At 45.8% G+C, this 18,707-nt stretch overlaps 1 protein-coding gene across 1 annotated transcript in view; it reads left to right on the plus strand.

The window, feature by feature from the left end:
• Window positions 1-1,477: 1,477 nt before the first annotated feature.
• PGM1 (phosphoglucomutase 1) overlaps window positions 1,478-18,707 on the plus strand; it is a 62,338-nt gene continuing 45,108 nt past the window's right edge. Inside the window, exon 1 of the mRNA XM_059135614.1 lies at window positions 1,478-1,959. Coding sequence (XP_058991597.1) covers window positions 1,714-1,959 — 246 coding nt within the window. The 5' untranslated portion in view covers window positions 1,478-1,713. The remainder of the gene's footprint in view (window positions 1,960-18,707) is intronic.

Genomic DNA, 18,707 nt, shown 5'->3' on the forward strand with positions numbered 1-18,707 from the left:
AACTGGGTGCCTGGCTGGCTCTCAGTTGGCAGAGCATGTGACTCTTGATCTTGAGTTCACGAGTTCAAGCCCCACATTGGGTTGTAGCCTACTTCAAAAAACAAAACAAAACTCATACCTGTATCTACATAACACCTATATCAACATTTTGAAGTCTGAGAATCAATAGCTATATGCATCTGTCAGCTTCTCTGCTTGATTAAGATAATCAATTAACCACTGAGGGGGCATGAACAGAATATAAATTCACAGGCTAATGGTAAGTTATAGTTTTGGAATTAGGGAAGGGGAGCTGATTTTTTTTTTTGAGGGCCGTTATGTTTCAGGCACCATGCTAGGTGATTTACTTACATCAGCTGATTACGATTTAATCTGTTTGGACTGGAGCCTGGGTAGTTTCAAAAGTGTCTCAGGTGATTCTACTGTGTACCCATGATTGAGAAACAGACATACAAATCCCCATTAATTCTTGGCAGAAACTCTTTAAAGTAGGTTTTATGCACATTGTATAGTAAAGAGATGGATGCCCATAGTTGCTTTCTCCAGGTCACATATCTCATAAGCAGGGAGAAAAAAGCCGTGGCTTTTCTACAAATGACACATTCCCTGAGCATAGCAATCACTCTCACCAAATCCAGGGGGATGCCAAACCAAAAGGAAAGAATCAATATTCCTACTCAATAATCAAGACTCTTTTGTTGACTCTCTATCCTCTATGAACTTTCAGTCCTTCATCTCTTCACCAAATTTCTATTACGTGAACAACTAACTGGCTTATTTTGATGATGAATTCTATTACACTCAGCCTTACCTTATATTTGTGCATATATTTATCAAGGCCTCCCTGTACATTTATTTCCTAGTTATCAAACCTGGTGATACAGGCAGGCAAATCAGGGTGAGAGCCCTGGTTTTGGAGCCACACCCACCTGAGTTGGCCTCCAGTGTATACTTATCTCTCTGGCCCTGATAAGCCATTTAATTTTTTGAATCTCAGTTTTGTATCTCAGTTTCCCTGGAATAGGGAAAAATAAATCTTGTACTTTAGCAAGGATTAGAAACATAAACCCTAGTTATCAGTATACCCACCCTAAGTGTGCAAGAAAAGGGTTTAGTCCATAAGTAATCACACGGAAGGTAGCAGGTTGAATTAGACCTTTGGAGTTGACTCCTTTTTCTGATACAAATACTCCAATATTTGGAGGATATAAAGAATAGTCATGAATCTACCTAAGGCTGGCACTTCTATCCCTCAGAACAGGTTTCCAGAAGGTTATTTACACATGATACTCTAGCCAAACCACAGGAAATCATTATACTCCCCAATTTTCCCACTCCTCCAATTCTTGCCCTAGGACAGAGCCCCTACCCCAGGTTCTGCCCTTCCAGTTAGGGGAGGAGCGGCGGATTTCGTTTTATAGTGGATTGGCTTACGGCGGTGGGGTGGGATGGGGAAATGAGAGAGGCTCCACCCACTGCACTAGAGGCCTGGAGGTGGGCGCTCCCTCCCCTCTCGGGACCTGAAAAGTGGGGCCAGCGGCGGAGGGAGGGCCCTGTCCCCTGTCCCTTTAAGGAGGAGGGCCGAGCGCAGGCGAGAGAGCTGGCGTGGCCCGTACCCCGTCCGAACCCTCACCCCAGAGCAGCAGCAGCCACAGCTCCGGCCGCCCCACGGTTAGCAGAGTCAGCTCCGGCCCCAGGAAGCGAGTCGCCACCATGGTGAAGATTGTGACGGTTAAGACCCAGGCGTACCCGGACCAGAAGCCGGGCACGAGCGGGCTGCGGAAGCGGGTGAAGGTGTTTCAGAGCAGCACCAACTACGCGGAGAATTTCATCCAGAGTATCATCTCCACCGTGGAGCCGGCGCAGCGGCAGGAGGCCACCCTGGTGGTGGGCGGGGACGGCAGGTTCTACATGAAGGAGGCCATCCAGCTCATCGTCCGCATCGCCGCCGCCAACGGGGTAAGGGACGCGCCGACGGCTCCGCGGCGTGCACCCGGCGCGGGGCCGTGCGCGACGTGCGGCCCGGGTCGCCCGACCGCCCCCTGCCGCGCTCGGCCCGGCCACTTCCGCGCGCGGCCGCCCCAGTCTCCACCCCCTGCCCCTCTGCGCTCGCGCTTCCCGACCGGCAGGCCCCGCGGAGGTCGCGGTGAGCTGGAAGGCGGCCACCGGGCTCCGCCGAGCTGCTCGGTTGACTCCCCGGGGGACGGGCGGGTGGAACTTGACCTTGGGAGGACCGACCCTCCGCCACCTGCCCCGCCCGTCTTTCTCCTCCTCCCTCCTTTCCTCCCCTCCCCTTCCCTCCCCTCCGCCTGCCGAGGCCTCTGACATTTACATTAACCTTTCCGAGGACTGAAGATTTGGTTTCAGCTCACGGTGCAGTCACCCTAACCGGGAAGGTTAGAGGGCCTCTGCCCTGCTCAGAACCCCTCGCATCCCGCTCGTTTGCCTATTTGCCTGCTATTCTTGTCTGGGACTGGCGCTTCCCACTGGCAGGGAACCCGACGCCTTGGGGCGGGGGTGGCGGGAGCTCCCGCCCAGTTGGTGCGTGAGGCCCTCGGGGCTAAGGAGGTTGCAGTCTCGCTCCCCACACCCTAGTTTGCTTCGGGACAGCTCCTGCCCTTGCACGGCCTGGTTGCTGGGGCAAAAGCTTTCGAAACGGCTAGTATTTGCACCGGTGGTGCTTCTAGATCTGTTGCATGGAGGAGCTGGAGCCGAATTTTCAATAGAACAGAAACTGCATACCCAAGGGTACTCTTATGCAAGCCCTAGAGGCTGGCCAGGAAATTAATGCAACACCGTGGCTCGTCCCCTCCCCACTTTCCCCACCAGCTAAGGACTGTTAACTGACTTTATGGGCAGGTCCACTCTGATAGGTGAAACTCTGAAATAAAATCAGTAAATCAGGAAACCTGACCAGTAAACTGAAATAAAATCAGTAAATCAGTAAACCTGATCAACGAAAAGGTAAATTTATAAAATAAGTTAAGTTGGGGCTGATCATTCATTCACTTTTTAAGAAATGTTTTCTAACGAGTTTTTCTCTCTGTAATTAAAATAAGTTTTGGGGTGCCTGGGTGGCTTAGTTGTTGGGCGTCTGCCTTGGGCTAGGGTCATGGTCCCAGCGTCCTGGGATAGAGCCCTGCATGGAGCTCCCAGCTCAGCAGGAAGCCTGCTTCTCCCTCTCCCACTCCTCCTGCTTGTGTTCCCTCTCTAGCTGGGTCTCTCTCTAATAAATAAATAAAATCTTTAAAAAAAAAATAAAATAAGCTTTGACTTCTACCCAACTCTTCTGGAACTCATTCCCTTTAGTAATATTTTTATATATTTTAGTAGTACTTTATCTTTAACATAAAAGCATCATTCTGCCAAGCACTATGAAAAGCTCTAAACATGCAGTGTCTGATTTATGCTTGGGCCTGAAGAGGTCGATGCTATTATGGGCATCTTCAAGTTGCCAGTGAGAAAACTGAAGCCAGGCAGCTTAAAGAGGAACTGCCGTGGCAGTACCCTGAATCTAACATTGACCTGCCAGTTCCAGCTTCTGGGAATAAAAGGATGCTTGAATCTTTATAGATCTATTTTTCTGGTCATCTGTAAATTCTATTCTGGGCCCGATCTACGTCTGCCTCCCTGGGTCAGAAATTTAAAAGCATCAAGGAGACAAGACCCTCTGGATAGAAGGTGCTCTTGAGTTTTCAGACAACCACAAATTCCCTTGAAAGAAAGTGAACTGTATTCCAGTAGAGCCCTTCAATTCCTTATCACCCGTGTGGAATATATATATTTCATTCATTCATTCCACAGAGATTGAACTTATACCATGTGCAGGGAACTGTGTGGAATAAAGAGATGCTTCAGACACAAGAATCGTCCTTAAGGAGCTTGCTGACAGCACAGTGGGGATTTTAGAGGTCTAAATGGAAAGTTGTCCATTTGGGAGGAATGTGGGGTGGAAAGGAAAAAATTAGGCTAGGACTAAAAAAAATATATGTTCTTAAAACCCCATCTCCCTTCAGCTACAGCCCTATTGCTTTTCCCCTTTTTGGCCAGTGGCCACACTGATTTTTTACTCATTCACTTACCACTTTACTGCAGTCTGGCTTCTGCTTCCTCCACCACTCCATTAAAATTGCTCTTGCTGAGGTTACCAAGGACTTTCTGGTTGCTAAATCCATTGAATACTCTTTTGGCTTCATTTGGCCTTTTGTTGCCTTTGGCACTACTGGTTTTGTAGTTTTAAAGTCCTCCTTCCCTTTTCTTGATCACTCTCCTGATTCTACTCAACACTTTTCGAGAGTTCCTTCATGGACTGCTTGCCCTGCGTATACCCTAGCTGTTCCCTAGGTTTCTGTCCTCAGCTTTCTGCTCGCTGATTTTGTTCCCTGTCTCTATATCTCTCTCTCCATACCAGGGATTTAAGTATGCTACTCCTCTATTCTTTTCTTTCTCTTTCTTTCTTTCTTTCTTTCTTTCTTTCTTTCTTTCTTTCTTTCTTTCTTTATTTCTTTTTCTTTAAAAGATTTTATTTATTTGACAGAGATCACAAGTAGGCAGAGAGGCGGGCAGAGAGAGAGAGAGGAGGAAGCAGGCTCCCCGCTGAGCAGGGAGCCCAACCTCGAGGGCTCAATTCCAGGACCCTGGGATCACGACCCGAGCTGAAGGCAGAGGCTTAACCCACTGAGCCACCCAGGTACCCCCTACTCCTCTCTTCTGGTGTGAATCAATTCACATAGCATCTTCTGAAAATTTCCCCCAAAACTTTTCTCTGCCATTTTCATTCCCCTATGAATTCTTCCTTTCTCATAGATACCTCTAGAATAGTTAATCAAATCCCAGTGAAACTATATTTACATATGACACTACCCCCTAGAAAGTAAACTTCTTTAAGACAGGGTCTGGTGTTATCTGTATTTATAGTACCTAGGATAGTGTAGCTTTCGGTGAGTCCTTGTTTAATTGCCCTGAATTGTGAAGGATGAGGAATACACTTTAAGTTAAGCAGATTCCAGGACACCTGGGTGGCTCAGTCAGTTAAGCATCTGCCTTTGCTGCTTGGGTCATGATCCCAGGGTCCTGGGATTGAGTCTAGAATCAGGCTCCCTGCTCGGTGGGGGAACCTGCTTCTCCCTCAGCCACCGCTCCCCCTGCTTGTGCTCTCTCTGACAAATAAATAAACAAAATCTTAAAAAATGAAATAAGCAGAGGCGCCTGGGTGGCTCAGTGGTTTAAGCCGCTGCCTTCGGCTCAGGTCATGATCTCAGGGTCCTGGGATCGAGTCCCGCATCGGGCTCTCTGCTCAGCAGGGAGCCTGCTTCCCTATCTCTCTCTCTCTCTCTCTGGCTGCCTCTCCGACTACTTGTGATTTCTCTCTGTCAAATTAATAAATAAAAGCTTTAAAAAAAAATGAAATAAGCAAATTCCAGCCCTCAAAGCCAATGTATAGTTGGTGACCAATGCCTGTATTCTCTTCAAACATTTACTATGTTGTCCTGAGTACTTAGGATACAAAATATTTCTGACCTCAGCAAAAACATTGTAGAGGGAAGTAGACGAGAATAAGAAGCACAGTGCATTAGGTGTTACTGTTGGAGGTATGTGCCAGGTACTGAAAGGGGGAAGAGCATGGAGGGCTATAGAGGTATCCCCTGCTTTCTGGAAGTTTGTCTTATGCCACTTGACTTTTATGAATGACCTACGTTAAATGCCTGTTTTTGCAAATGGCAAACCAAAAGAAATCTGAAAAGGACTTTTGGTCTTATGAAAAAAAGGTGAAAGTGAAAGCAGAGGTCAGACTTCAGTGTGCAGGGAGCCATTGGAGAGGCCTCAAGGACCCACCCCCAGCAGCAAGAGTGGCCCCACCAAGCTCCTTCCCAGAGCTGTACTCAGCATCTCAGCATGAAGCCACCGAGCTTTGAACGGTGCCTGTGAGCTTCTGTGCTGTGTCTTGACTTGTGTCCATTAGCAAGAGGTTTCCTAAGGTATCAGAAAACCTTAAAAGGTTTATTTTTGGGGGCGCCTGGGTGGCTCAGTGGGTTAAGCCGCTGTCTTTGGCTCGGTTCATGATCCCAGGGTCCTGGGATCGAGCCCCACCTCGGGCTCTCTGCTCAGCAGGGAGCCTGCTTCCTCCTCTCTCTCTCTCTCTCTGCCTGCCTCTCTGCCTACTTGTGATCTCTCTCTGCCAAATAAATAAATAAAATCTTTTTTTTAAAAAAAAGAGGTTTATTTTTGGGGTCTGAGAACATTGAAAGTGGTAGCTGAACTGAGGCTCAAAGGGCTAGTTGGAATTGCAGGTGGACTTGTCAAGGAGAAGAATTCTATACACAAAGAATAAAAATAGAGGAGTTGGAGACTGGGGGGCAAGTTAGTTGATTTCTGATCCTTCCCCTGCCCACCTCCCCCTTCCCGGTCTATAAAGGTTGGAAATGATGAGACACCCGGAGAGGTTCTTGTGAGGATTAAATGAAACAACATGTTTAAAAGTACCTGCAGTCTCAACTTACCTGGAAACTGACTGAATGACCCTTGTGGGGGAACCTCATGATGGACCTGGGGCAGAACTTTTTTGTTATTAGTGTTCTGCTGCTAGGGGGACACCAAGTTCGTCAGGCCCAACCTGATGCAGTTATTAACACAGCATCGTAGGTATCGGCTCTGTCCCCACCTTCCTCTATCCCCAGTGGTCCCAGCCAATATAGAGGGATTCCATGTTACTCAGAAGCCAATTGGGTTCAAGGCCAAAAACCTAGCTCAGATTAGCACAGTGAGAAAGGAATTTATGGGCCTCGGTTACTGAGAAGTCTAACAGATACCAGTGCAGGCAACTTAGTTCAAACAATTCCTGATCTCTAAAAATTGCTCTTGGGCCCAGTGATCTACACATGACCAGTCTTAGGAATTGGGAAGTTTGAACTCACAAGTAAATGAATGTCTGGATATTTTGAAGGATGGTTCATCATTATCTTCGGCAAAATAAATGCTTTCATGAGAACTTGTGAGTAGACAGGTTTTCTTTCATCAATTCACAGAGGTTCTTGTGCCCTGGATTCCTTTGATTAATCTATGGACCCCATCTCAGAATAATTTTATTTTAAAATAAATAAAATACAAAGGATTACAGAGGAAATAAAAGTTGTTAGAAATAAAATTATCAAAATGTTAACCAAGTTTGTGATATAGCAAGATATATGCTTCTTTACTCACACATTAACAAAATTTAGTAGAAGTTCTAATACCATCTTACTTTAGAATAGAGGTAAGTATAAATGATATTTTGATATATCTGCAATCTTAATATTTGAGATAACTGTCATATGCTATGAAAATACCTGTGATTTTTTTGAAAATTAGAGAGAGAGAGCAGGGGGGTAGGGGCAGAGGGAGAAGGAGAGAGAATCTCAAGCAGACCCCCTGCTGAGTCTGGTATGAGGGTGGATTCCAGGACCCTGAGATCATGACCTGAGCTGAAATCAAGAGTCGGATGCTTAATGGAGTGAGCCACCCAAGGTACCTCTGAAAAATATCTGACTTCTATTGATGATAAAGGCCCAGGTGGTATTAGTAATGATAATAATAATAATTCTGTGGTTTATTGCCTAAGTTCAAAATTCAAGGGAATGTTAAATTTCATTTAGAGATTAGTTAAATAAAGATTTTGTTTGCTTTGTCATTCAAACTCGCAGACCCCATTCAGTTCTACCCAGGGTCCTCTTGCTAGTAGGATCTAAGGATCCTGGGTTAAGAACCCCTACATTAAGCAGACTATCCCCTTTTAGTGTCAGATACTGCCTGCACTGAAATGGGCATCAAATACATGACACAGGGATTAATGGTCTCAGGTTCTCACTAAACCAGTGGGGCTTGGAGAACTTAGTCTTATTTACTATCTCCTGTTTGGGATGGATCACTCTTTCCTGAACTTTCATGAGGCCAGCTGCAAACACAGGTGAAGGGACATATTTCTAGCTAAGAGTTCTGAGAAGGGAATGAAAGAATATTGAGTAGGACAGAGAATGTTTTGGGGACTCTGAGGTCACTGGTGTTAGGTAGAGGCTCCTTGCTACCCTTACTTGAAACCTGATATCCTTGGGGCAAGCATGACTTGCCACAGGATCATCTTTGGGTCACTTTTTAATATGGTAAAACTCCTATTTAAAAAAAAAAAAAAAAAGTCCTTTAGTTATGGTGGGTTTATGAATGATTGTTCTCCCCCCCGTTTACACTTTCTGAGTGGGAGTTGGTATTAAATACCAAGGTAAGGGGCGCGGTGCCTGAGTTGCTCAGTGGGTTAAAGCTTCTGCTTTCAGCTCGGGTCATGATCCCAGGGTGCTGGGATTGAGCCCTGCATGGGGCTCTCTGCTTGGTGGGGAGCCTGCTTCCCTTCCTCTCTCTCTGCCTGCCTCTGCCTGCTTGTGATCTCTGTCAAATAAATAAAATCTTAAAAAAAAAAAATGCCAGGGTAAATAATTTACTGTCCTTTTCCATCCTGAAGTGTGCAATCTTTGGGGGAGATAAGACACAAGCGGTACATACACGTGCAAAGAACAGAATTAGAAAAAGTGCTGAGTGCAGATAAGGGAGACAACATTCTGTTGGGGAAAGAAGCGACGGAACTTGAATTGTGTCTTGAAGCGTGGAGAGCGTGTGAACAGAAAAGAGGCCCCTTTACTGGAGTGGGTACATAGCAGAAAGAGGTTAGTTGAAGGAATGGACAGGACTGTTCTTTAGAGCTGAGCACTTAGCCACTAAATGGCCTTTGTTATGTAAAATATTTTAACAGAATTGTAGGGGGAAGAGTATCTCTCTCTTTCTCTCAGCTTCACTGATCTAAATCTGACTCTTTTCCCCTCTCACTCCACACAGCACTGCACATACCAGAAGGAGAGCAATTATAATTCAGCCAGTGTACTATGCAGCACTGGGCCCTGTGGCTTTCTCCTCGGCTCATATCTGAAATCTCTGTTAGAGCTCCCTGGCAAGGCCCGGTGTCCCACCGTAGCTCAGATTTGGAGGCTCTAGAAGATGACATTTTAAACTACCTCCCAAAGTGAATTTGATGTACACCATGTAGCCTGTATTTTAAGTCAAAAGATTGTACAATTACGTAAGTTCAAGATGTTGTCACTCAAAACAGCAGTGGATTAAACAAAATAGAAATTTTTCTCTGTCTCATGCCATCGTCTAGGTGTCGCAGGCCAGGACTAGTGCAATAGGTCCTTAGGACCTCCCTCTCCTTCAGGTCTGTGGCTCTGCTGTCTTAAAGGTGTTGCCTTTGCCCATCTGGATGCAGTGGGGCGGGGTGGGGGGCGGCCATAACCTCAACCTCATTGCTGCCAGTGGGCACAGGAAAAAGATAGAGCAGAGCTTCCCCTCGACCCCCCGCCCTTAAACAGTCTGGAAATTGCACGCCTCACTCCTCCTCACAACCTACTGATTAGATTTTCCATACTTACCTGCAAGAAGGGCCCAAAAATGTAGACTTCATATTGGGAGGCACATGGCCGGCTAAAAATGGGTGGTTCTGTTACCTTAAGAAAAGGAGTTGCAAGTAGAAAAATCTCTGCTATGGGCATCTTTTTGGGTGTTTAGGTAACTGTGTCCACTCTTCTTCTCACCCATGAAATACATCACTCTGCCCCCTAGGGCAGCAGCTTAGGTTCCTTCCAATAAATATATATACTTCCATAGTTACAGAAATAGAGCAGTCAGCAGCCATAGTGTTCACACTGTGCTGCTGGTAGGGAGTGAAGACTCTTTGCCCTGATCATGGAGTAGGTCCACAGGGAGCCCTGCCCTCAGGGAGGGACTCTCTTACTCTCTGTCCTTGGTGCTCACTTAGTCCTGGGCACTGCAGAGTAGATTCTGAGAATTTTGAAGATCTGCACAGCTTTTTGTATCCTGCTTTCTGCTCTTGAAAGTTGGTGGATGTATGAAGGCAGGGGTTGCTTTTGCAGACCCAGTTTTTGGTTTGTTTCACTGTGTAATTACTTAGAAAGTTTATTAGGCTTCTTCCGGCCTATTCTGATCATTTCCGCATACTGATAATCCAGGGAAAATTCTCACATAGATAGGGTTTTAAGCCTGAAAACTTTATTTTTAAAAAACATTTTATTTATTTATTTATTTTGAGATAGAGCAAGCAAGAGAGAGAGTGAGAGAGTCAGGGGAGGGGTAGAGGCTGAGAGAGAGGAAGAGTCCCAAGCAGACTCAATGCTGGGTGCAGAGCCCAACAAGGGGCTTGATCTCATGACCCTGAGATCATGACCTGTGCCGAAATCAAGAGTCAGATGCTTAACCAACTGGGCCACCCAGGCGCGCCAAGCCTGAAAACTTTTAGCTCTGGCCTCTGTGCTCTGTCCCTCCTCGGACATCTCCATCACTGATGCCTGCCTTGAGATAGGAAAAGCTAGGCTGAGTAAGAAAGCAGTATCCTTAATCAGATCTTTGCTGATGAGTCAGTTTTCATTGTCTAGGAAAGAATCCTGGGAAGGAGTTGAGGCCACGGCCCATTCTTCTACACCTGCTGCTTCATGGAGAGCTGCCTTAGCTTGGGGACATATAGTAGTCATCTCGACTCTACAAGGCCACAAATTACTGAACTTGGGCAACACAGTTTGCAGGCCACAGTCAAAGATATTTCCCTTAGTGGAACTTTACCTTCATTTTTGCCTGTGGATTGGCAAGTCCTTGCCTGAGCTCCTCTCTATTGTGGCAAGAAGCAGCCAACAACTGCTCCTGTTTTGAATTTCTCCCATTTGTCAGGTTTGGTTGACCAGTGGTCTGCCTTCCAGGGTAGCAGTGGTGACAGTTTTTCCATGGCATAAAAGGTATGCTGATGATGCTTATTTTAGGTTCTGTTCTGGTGCAGAAGATCAGATTGTATCATTAGTTAACATACACCTTTGGCTGTGAAAAAAAGTCTCAAAATAAGTTACTTAAACAAAATATAAGTTCATAGTAATAGAACTCTTTCTGTAATAGACTGGGTGTGGGCAGTCCTGGGCTGGTGTGGTGGGTCTGTTGTAGAAAGGGTTCTGTATTTTTTTTCTTTTTTGCTTGGCCTTCCGTGATGAGTTGCCTGTATCTGCATGAGCTAAGATGGCTGCCTACCGCATAGGTCAGGTAACAGGAAGGAAGTGTAATGAAGGCACACCTTTCTCAGAAACTGTATGTCATTTATTTTACTCACATCTTCTGTGCCAAAACATAGTCTAAGGCCTCCTCTCGCAGCAAGGGAGGCTAGGTTATATCCATGTTTTTCTGGGAGCTGTGTATCAGGCTAAACATTGGGGGTGTCAATTGAAAGGAATGGGATAACTGGTGTTGAGGGACACTCAGCAGTCCTCATCATCCAAACATGCTTTCCAAATCTGCTGAAAACCCCGAGGTCATTTTCAAGTGATAGAGTTAGAGAAGAAGACAGAAACAATTTTATATACGGAACTAGATTTTTGGAAGAGAACCTGACTATCATTTATTCCAACTGCCATCTTAGAAAGGAACCAAGGCACAAACATTTCTATTGTGGAGGGCTTTTTAAATAAACTACTTTATTGAGATATGATTCACATATCACACAATTCACCCATTCAAAGTGGACAATTTCGTATCTTTTAATGTGTTCACAGACTTGTGCAACTATCACCACAATCTAATTTTAGAATATTTCTATGACCCGAAGGGAAGCCCGTGTATTAGCAGTCAATCCCTCTTATTTCCTTATGCTTTTGGCCCTAAGCAACCACTCGTATATCTTAGGTCTCTGTAAATTTGTGTGGGTGGGTTTTACATGTCCCAGTTTCGGTTGCTAGGCAGAAGTTACATTTAGCAAGGGAAGTCCCAAGAGGACGAGAAGCAGAGTCAAAGCGTTTGTGTCCAGAACAGTGGAATTAGTGTCCCATGTGTGTGTGCTGTGCTGAGCACTGGAGACACAGAGATGAAGATGACCCCTTTCTCAAGGAGCCTTTGGTTGGTTGGAGGAGGACTGACACAAAAAATGAAAATCACCACTAGGTTTTTCTCAGCAGATTCCCTTGTCCAAAGCAGACCAGGCTGTCAAAAAAAAAAAAAAAAAAAAAAAGAGGAGAAATTTCTCCAGGAGAATAGCTTCTTCATTTTCATGAGTGTAAGCAATCAGATTTCTTTTTTTTACAAACATATTTGAACTTATATATCCAAATTAGTTTTGTACCCTGCCAAATCACCACTCTGGGAACCGTACACTTATTCCAGTGATGCGTCTAGTGCTCAAAGCATTTTGAAACTCCTCTATGGGAATTATTTTTCAGCCAGTCGGTTTATGGGTCACCTAGGAAAACCAGTCACATTATTTTATAGTCATGCCTCATTTTTCACCTAAAACGATGTAACAAGATTTGATCACCCACTTTATTCATTAGACATGGCTCCAACCAATTTTTGTCTCTTTCCAAAGTTCAAATCTATTCTCAGAGGATGAAATTTGTTATGACTGAAGACTTTCAAAGGAAGTGCCACAGACTGTTAAGACAGTTGCTGAGAAAGTTCCAGAAATGTTAGTACAGTGTGAGCGCTGTTTGAATAAATATGTTGCTTCCCAAGATGATTGTTTTGAAGGAGATAGCATTAATTTAAATGAAAATACTCCAGCATAACTGTTTAAAGTGAGTTGCCATATTTCGTGCTGCCCTGCCGAGAAAATGTCATGGGGGCACCTGGGTGGCTCAGTGGGTTAAGCCTCTGCCTTCGGCTCAGGTCATGGGCTCAGGGTCCTGGGATCGAGCCCCCTCCCCCTCTGCCTGCCTCTCTGCCTACTTGTGATGTCTCTCTCTCTGTTAAATAAATAATTAAAAAAAGGGCGGTTCATGCTGAGGGAAGTTCTGGCATTCTGCTTTCCTTGTGTAGATGCCCATGTTGGCCTGGGGATATGGTACTCTTCCACTCTGGTAGACATCTAAACATGCTTTGGTTAGGCATTTAGAAATCATGCACCATGAGAAGGTTTGTTAAAACACAAGACAAAATGGCTCCAACCTGGGATGAGAGTCTTGTCAGTGCCAAGCCACAGAAACCAGAAACCTAGATGTTAAACTTGCACCCACCTGACTCCAAGGGCTTGTTCAGGGTTGCACAGAGGCTAGAAGATGGAGCTGGGATGGCATACCTGGGTGGGGCTGGGGAAGGATCTTTTGCTTTAGTCGTAAAGCTATTGTGTTACACTGCCTCATGGGGACTGTGAGCAATGCGTTCTGTGGAGCAGAGTGAAATGAAGTATGTTTAAAAATGAAGCAAAAGGGAAATAAATGTGGGAAACTCAACTGGAATTGGGAGTAAGGTTGGCACCTGCTCCAAAAGCCAGACTGCCTATCTGAGCTGGGCCACGAGTTGGCACCAAACCCTGTGTAGTCAAATCCACGAGACAAACATGATCACACAGTTCCTCATATAGCCAGCTCCCCCATGTGTAGATTTGGTATAAAAAAAGTAATAATGGGGGCGCCTGGGTGGCTCAGTGGATTAAGCCACTGCCTTCGGCTCAGGTCATGATCTCAGTGTCCTGGGATCGAGCCCCGAATCGGGCTCTCTGCTCAGCAGGGAGCCTGCTTCCCTCTCTGTCTCTGCCTGCCTCTCTGCCTACTTGGGATCTCTCTCTCTGTCAAATAAAATAAATAAAATCTTAAAAAAAAAAAAGTAATAATAATACCTGCCTTGAAATGTCCATGTTCATGAAGTGCTTACATTGTTTTTAGTAAATGGAAGATTTGGGTAGTTCTAATCATTATGGTTCTTCCAAATGCCAAGGAGGGTGGAGGGCGGGTCTTCTGTGTGTTGCCACCATACCTTCCACACAGAAGTCTTAACTCTATCTCTAGCCATATATTATCCCTTGAATTCGATCTGCGAGGCAGAGTTGCTGTGACTGTCCCTCACAGGCTCATTGAGTTGAGACCTTGACCTTGTTGGAGTTATGAGGCAGTCCTTCCTTCCTCTTTCAGAGTTTGGTGGCTCCATGTGTCCTACGTGTGTATGGCTGCATCACCCCAGTCTCGGCCTCTGCCTTCACATGTGTCTGTCTTCTCTTCCGTCTATTTTAGGGATACTTGTTACTGGATTTAGGGCCCACCCAGATAATTCATGATGGTTTCAGCTCGAGATCCTTCATTAATCTCCAAGGTCACATTCACAGGTTCCAGGTGGACATATCTTTGCGAGGAAAGGGTGGCAATGGCTACCATTCAGTCCACTTTCAGCTGTCTGAAGAGAAGTTCGGGGAATCGTTAAACACACAGATGAGCAACCAGCTCCATCTTGAGCAGGGAGGGGAGAACAAGGATGCCTTCTCCCATGAGGGAGACCTCAGCTGAGAGTGAAGTAAGGAGGAAGTCAGGGAGCAGTCTCTGGTTTAATGCATATGGCTAATACCTTCATTGTTTGATTTATTTATTTTTTTTTTTTAAAGATTTTATTTATTTATTTGACAGACAGAGATCACAAGTAGGCAGAGAGGCAGAGAGAGAGAGGAGGAAGCAGGCTCCCTGCTGAGCAGAGAGCCCGATGCGGGACTCGATCCCAGGACCCTGAGATCATGACCTGAACCGAAGGCAGCGGCCTAACCCACTGAGCCACCCAGGCGCCCCAGTTCATTGTTTGATTTAAAAGTCTGCTGCTGGAAATAATTGCTGAGAAGATTCCAGAACCCCATAATCCAAAGTGCTTCTGTAGACTTCTGACCTAATGTCAGATGGAAGACAGGTCACAGGTCACATGAATCTTTTTTTTTTTTTTTAAGATTTTATTTATTTATTTGACGAACAGAGATCACAAGTAGGCAGAGAGGCAGGCAGAGAGAGAGGAAGGGAAGCAGGCTCCTCGCCGAGCAGAGAGCCCGACCTGGGGCCCGATCCCAGAACCCTGGGATCATGACCTGAGCTGAAGGCAGAGGCTTAACCCACTGAGCCACCCAGGTGCCCCATTGTGGCTCCCTGAATCTTACCAAATGACTTCAGTGCCCAGTGATGGGTTGGAATAGAAGATTTCAGTGCAAATGTCAGTTGTACAACTAACTTACAATACAGTATCATGGAACCCTGCTTAACCGATGCAAAGCTCAATTTTCTCATTTGTAAAATGGAATTAATTCTAATATCTGTCCCATCAGTGAGTTTTGTGAGGATTAAATAATGAGCACACAAAGGTTTCCGGAACTCTAAGAGGCAACCTAGACGTGCATTATGATGGTTGTTTGGAAATTCCACTCTTGCTTCAGGAAAGTCACCCCACTGGTCTGATGTATGCCTCCTGCCAAAACAAATCTCCACATGCAATTTTATCCAGCATCTCTCAAAGTCCAAACCCAGATGTGCTAACCAATAACTAGAAAGTACAGCTATTAGTCCACTTTAAGGATCTTAGTGGTTATCAGAATGACCTCTTTTGCATTTGAATTTGATGGCAGCATAGCTTTTGATATCAGACAGACTTGAATTTGATTCTTGGATATGCTGGTTATTAGCAGTTTAATCTGGGGCAAAACTGAACTCTTTTTAAAAACTCATTTATAAAATTAATACAATATATCATAGAGGTATGTTTAGGAAATAATAAGGTACGTGTTGGAAGTCACCTGGTGGAATGTTTCCTCACACTAGCTTGTTGCTAGTGGGGATTTTGATGGGAAATACAGACACCTTAAACTTCTCTTTGCTAAGGGTCCCCCAGCTGGCTCCCACCTTCTCAGTTTTACTTCTCAGCTTTGTCAATGTCCTATCAAGATGCTTCACACCCGTTGGTCTATAAATTTCAGAACAGAAATGTCTTTCTTACAGAGAGTAAGTGTTTCCTGCGCAGGACCTGAGGGGTGGAGGGGCTGGGGGACCAGTTCTACAGAACTTGAGGCTTTCAGTAATATATTATCAGTCTGCTACTTAGTTATCTCATCTCAAAAGAACACGGCCACCAGCCCAAGTAACCCAAAGAACCCAGAATAGCCTAAATAGCCCCAGATAAGCAAAGCTGTCCCCAAGTAGCTCAAGTGCCCATCACAGCGTTGGGTGTCTGCACACCACGTCTCCCTCTCAGGGATTGATTCCGCGTAGCCGTACTAGTGAACGGTTGGATCTACTGGCTCTGGCAGCTTCTCCCGAATAGTACTTGAGGGGCTGGTCCATCCCCGAGACATTTGCTGAGTTTCCCATCGTTGCTCAGTATTGTGCTGTGCATGAGGTGTCCACGAGAGCATCGGGACAGTCTCAGCACCCCATGGAGCTCACTGTCCAGTGGGCCTTACAACAGGTGACAGGAGCCTCCTTTAGGGTGCCATTGGGAGCCCTAGGGAAGGAGGCTTGGAGAAGCAGTCGGGGGAAGCTTCCAGGGGAGATGCGTTCGAGTCAGGTCTTGAAAGATGAAGAAAAGGAAGCCAGGAAACGGCGGGGATGTTCCACGTAACGGCGTATGGGGAAAACAAGGAGGCCATTGTGGAAAGCCCACAGGCTTAGACATTAACACAGAAGTCTGCCTAACTCCTGTTGTGCAGGAAGGGAGGAGGCGGCCAGGTAGCCAGTGGTGAGTTACCACCACTCAGGTCCCTAACGCTCTATGTTTGCTTTTACACACAGGCCAGCCTAAGACGCCGCCTAAGAATTGTCTTGTGACTCTGGTAGGAAGGGAGAATCATGGATGGAGACTTAGGTTAGCAAAGCTAAAAAGCTATTTATAAGGAGGACTGGGCCACAGGATTTGTCCAGTAATGCATCAAAGCTCTGTTTACTGACTTGTCTTTAACCAGAGTATATGGCCTACAACGGTCCATATGTGACCGGCTGTTTTCATCACGGCAGGTCTTTTCCCTTGGCTTGGTTGATCTAAATCCATATTGTAGAATGTGTGATGCACAGTCCACTCAGTTAAAGCACCAAAATTTATTTAAAAAAAAAAATTAGACATGCAATGGAGCTGTGCTTCTTCCTACAGATACTAGTAGAAGGAGTATTCGTGGAAGGACCATTAGTGGAAGGGCTGAGATGCTGGGTGGGCCTCTTTTTCTCTTGTTAGCTTTAGTCTCTCTCTCTCCCTGTCTCTCACCTTTTTTTCCCCCACACTGAAGTTGGCTTCTGGGTACAAGCTCTTCTCTGTGTCTCTCTGCCTGCAGTGATCCGGGGCTCCTCTTGGAAGCAGCCCAAGTGTTGGGCCTCAACCTCACAGACTAACCAGCTCTGCTCCTTTCACTACTGCAATTTCTAGCTCTGTTCCCGATTGCTTTTGCATGAGTCTGTGTGCTATAGAAATTACCTAAAGTGCCAGTATTCAGCGGAGTGTGCTCTAGTGTGGATGCCTTATGGTTTGGGAAGTCGTCTGATGCTGGGAGTAATTTTATAGTTGAGGTCAGTCTCAGGACAGGAGATCAACTGGGCAACTGCCTGGAAAAGCTCACCTTTGTGATCAGAAACCCTAGCCGCAGAGGTCATAGACCGCTCTTACTTCAACAGTGCAACCTTAAAATATTTAGCGAGTGTCCCCCTTCATTCCAGGTACCAAGGTTACAAAATGTGCTTTCCCCTCTTCGCCGAGCGAGGGCAGAGGCTTGTTTGTATATACCAAGCCATGGTGCGTCCTGTGTTATTTAGTGGTAAGAACCAAGCACCCTGAGGCAAAGAATAGGGGTACCTGTGGGGAGAGGTCTAGCCAAGGACCTCTGGCTCAGACCAGCCACCCTGCTGCGGGGGGATCTGCTGTCCCTGGAGCTGGGCTTGCCTTTAAAAAAAAATTATATTTATTTATATTAAAAATTTTCTAATATTAGTTTCACAGGGCTGCTACAACCAAATACAACAAACGGTGTGGCTTAAAATGACAGAAATTTATTTTCTCACAGTCCTAGAGGCTTACAGAGGGGCCATGTTCCCTCTGAAGGTTCCAAGGAATCCTCCCCTGCCTCTTCCAGCTGTGGGGGTGGCCATAGTCACCCGTGAGCAGGGCTCCCGTCTCTGCTTCTGACCTCACTTGCTTTTCTTCCCCCTGTGCCTCTGTCCCTGGATCTCTACACCCTGAAGACACCAGTCATTGGATTTAGGACCTACTCTAATCTAGTATAACCTCCTCTTAATTTGATCACATCTGCAGAGACTCTTTTTTTCAAATAAGTTCAACATAACTTTTTGGGGGGAGGGGAGGCATTTTCAACCCACAACCTGTGCTCTGTCCGCCAAGTGCAGGGGGTTGTGCAGACCACCAAAGCTCTTTTACTTTGCACGTGGGCCGTATCCCTTTGACAGGCACCTGGTACCCATTTCCTCTTCATTTTCTTTAAATTCAAATATGCTTGGTCACCCAAAGGAGCCAGACAGCTTAAGTGGAGCTTTGGCATTAAAACTGGTGTTGAAACCTGCCTTTCCAATTGATTAGTTGCAAGTCGTGGAGCAAGTCATTTACTTCTCTCAGCCTCAGTGTCCTCTTCTGTAAAATGGGAACGGTGAGATTACCTGCCTCTCTAGGCTGTTTTTAAGCCTGCATGAGGGGCGCCTGGGTGGCTCAGTCAGTTAAGCATCTGCCTTCGGCTCAGGTCATGATCCCAGGGTCCTAGGACTGAGACCCGCATGGGGCTCCCTGTGCAGCACGGCAGCCTGCCTTGCCCTCTCCCACTCCCCTAGTTTGTGTGCTCACTCACTCTCTTCTCTCTGTCAAGTAAATAATAAAATCTTTAAAAAAAAAAAAAACCTGCATGAGAACCTGTGTGT

This window comes from Mustela lutreola, chromosome 10 (genome assembly GCF_030435805.1).
Source record: "Mustela lutreola isolate mMusLut2 chromosome 10, mMusLut2.pri, whole genome shotgun sequence".
NCBI lineage: Eukaryota > Metazoa > Chordata > Mammalia > Carnivora > Mustelidae > Mustela > Mustela lutreola.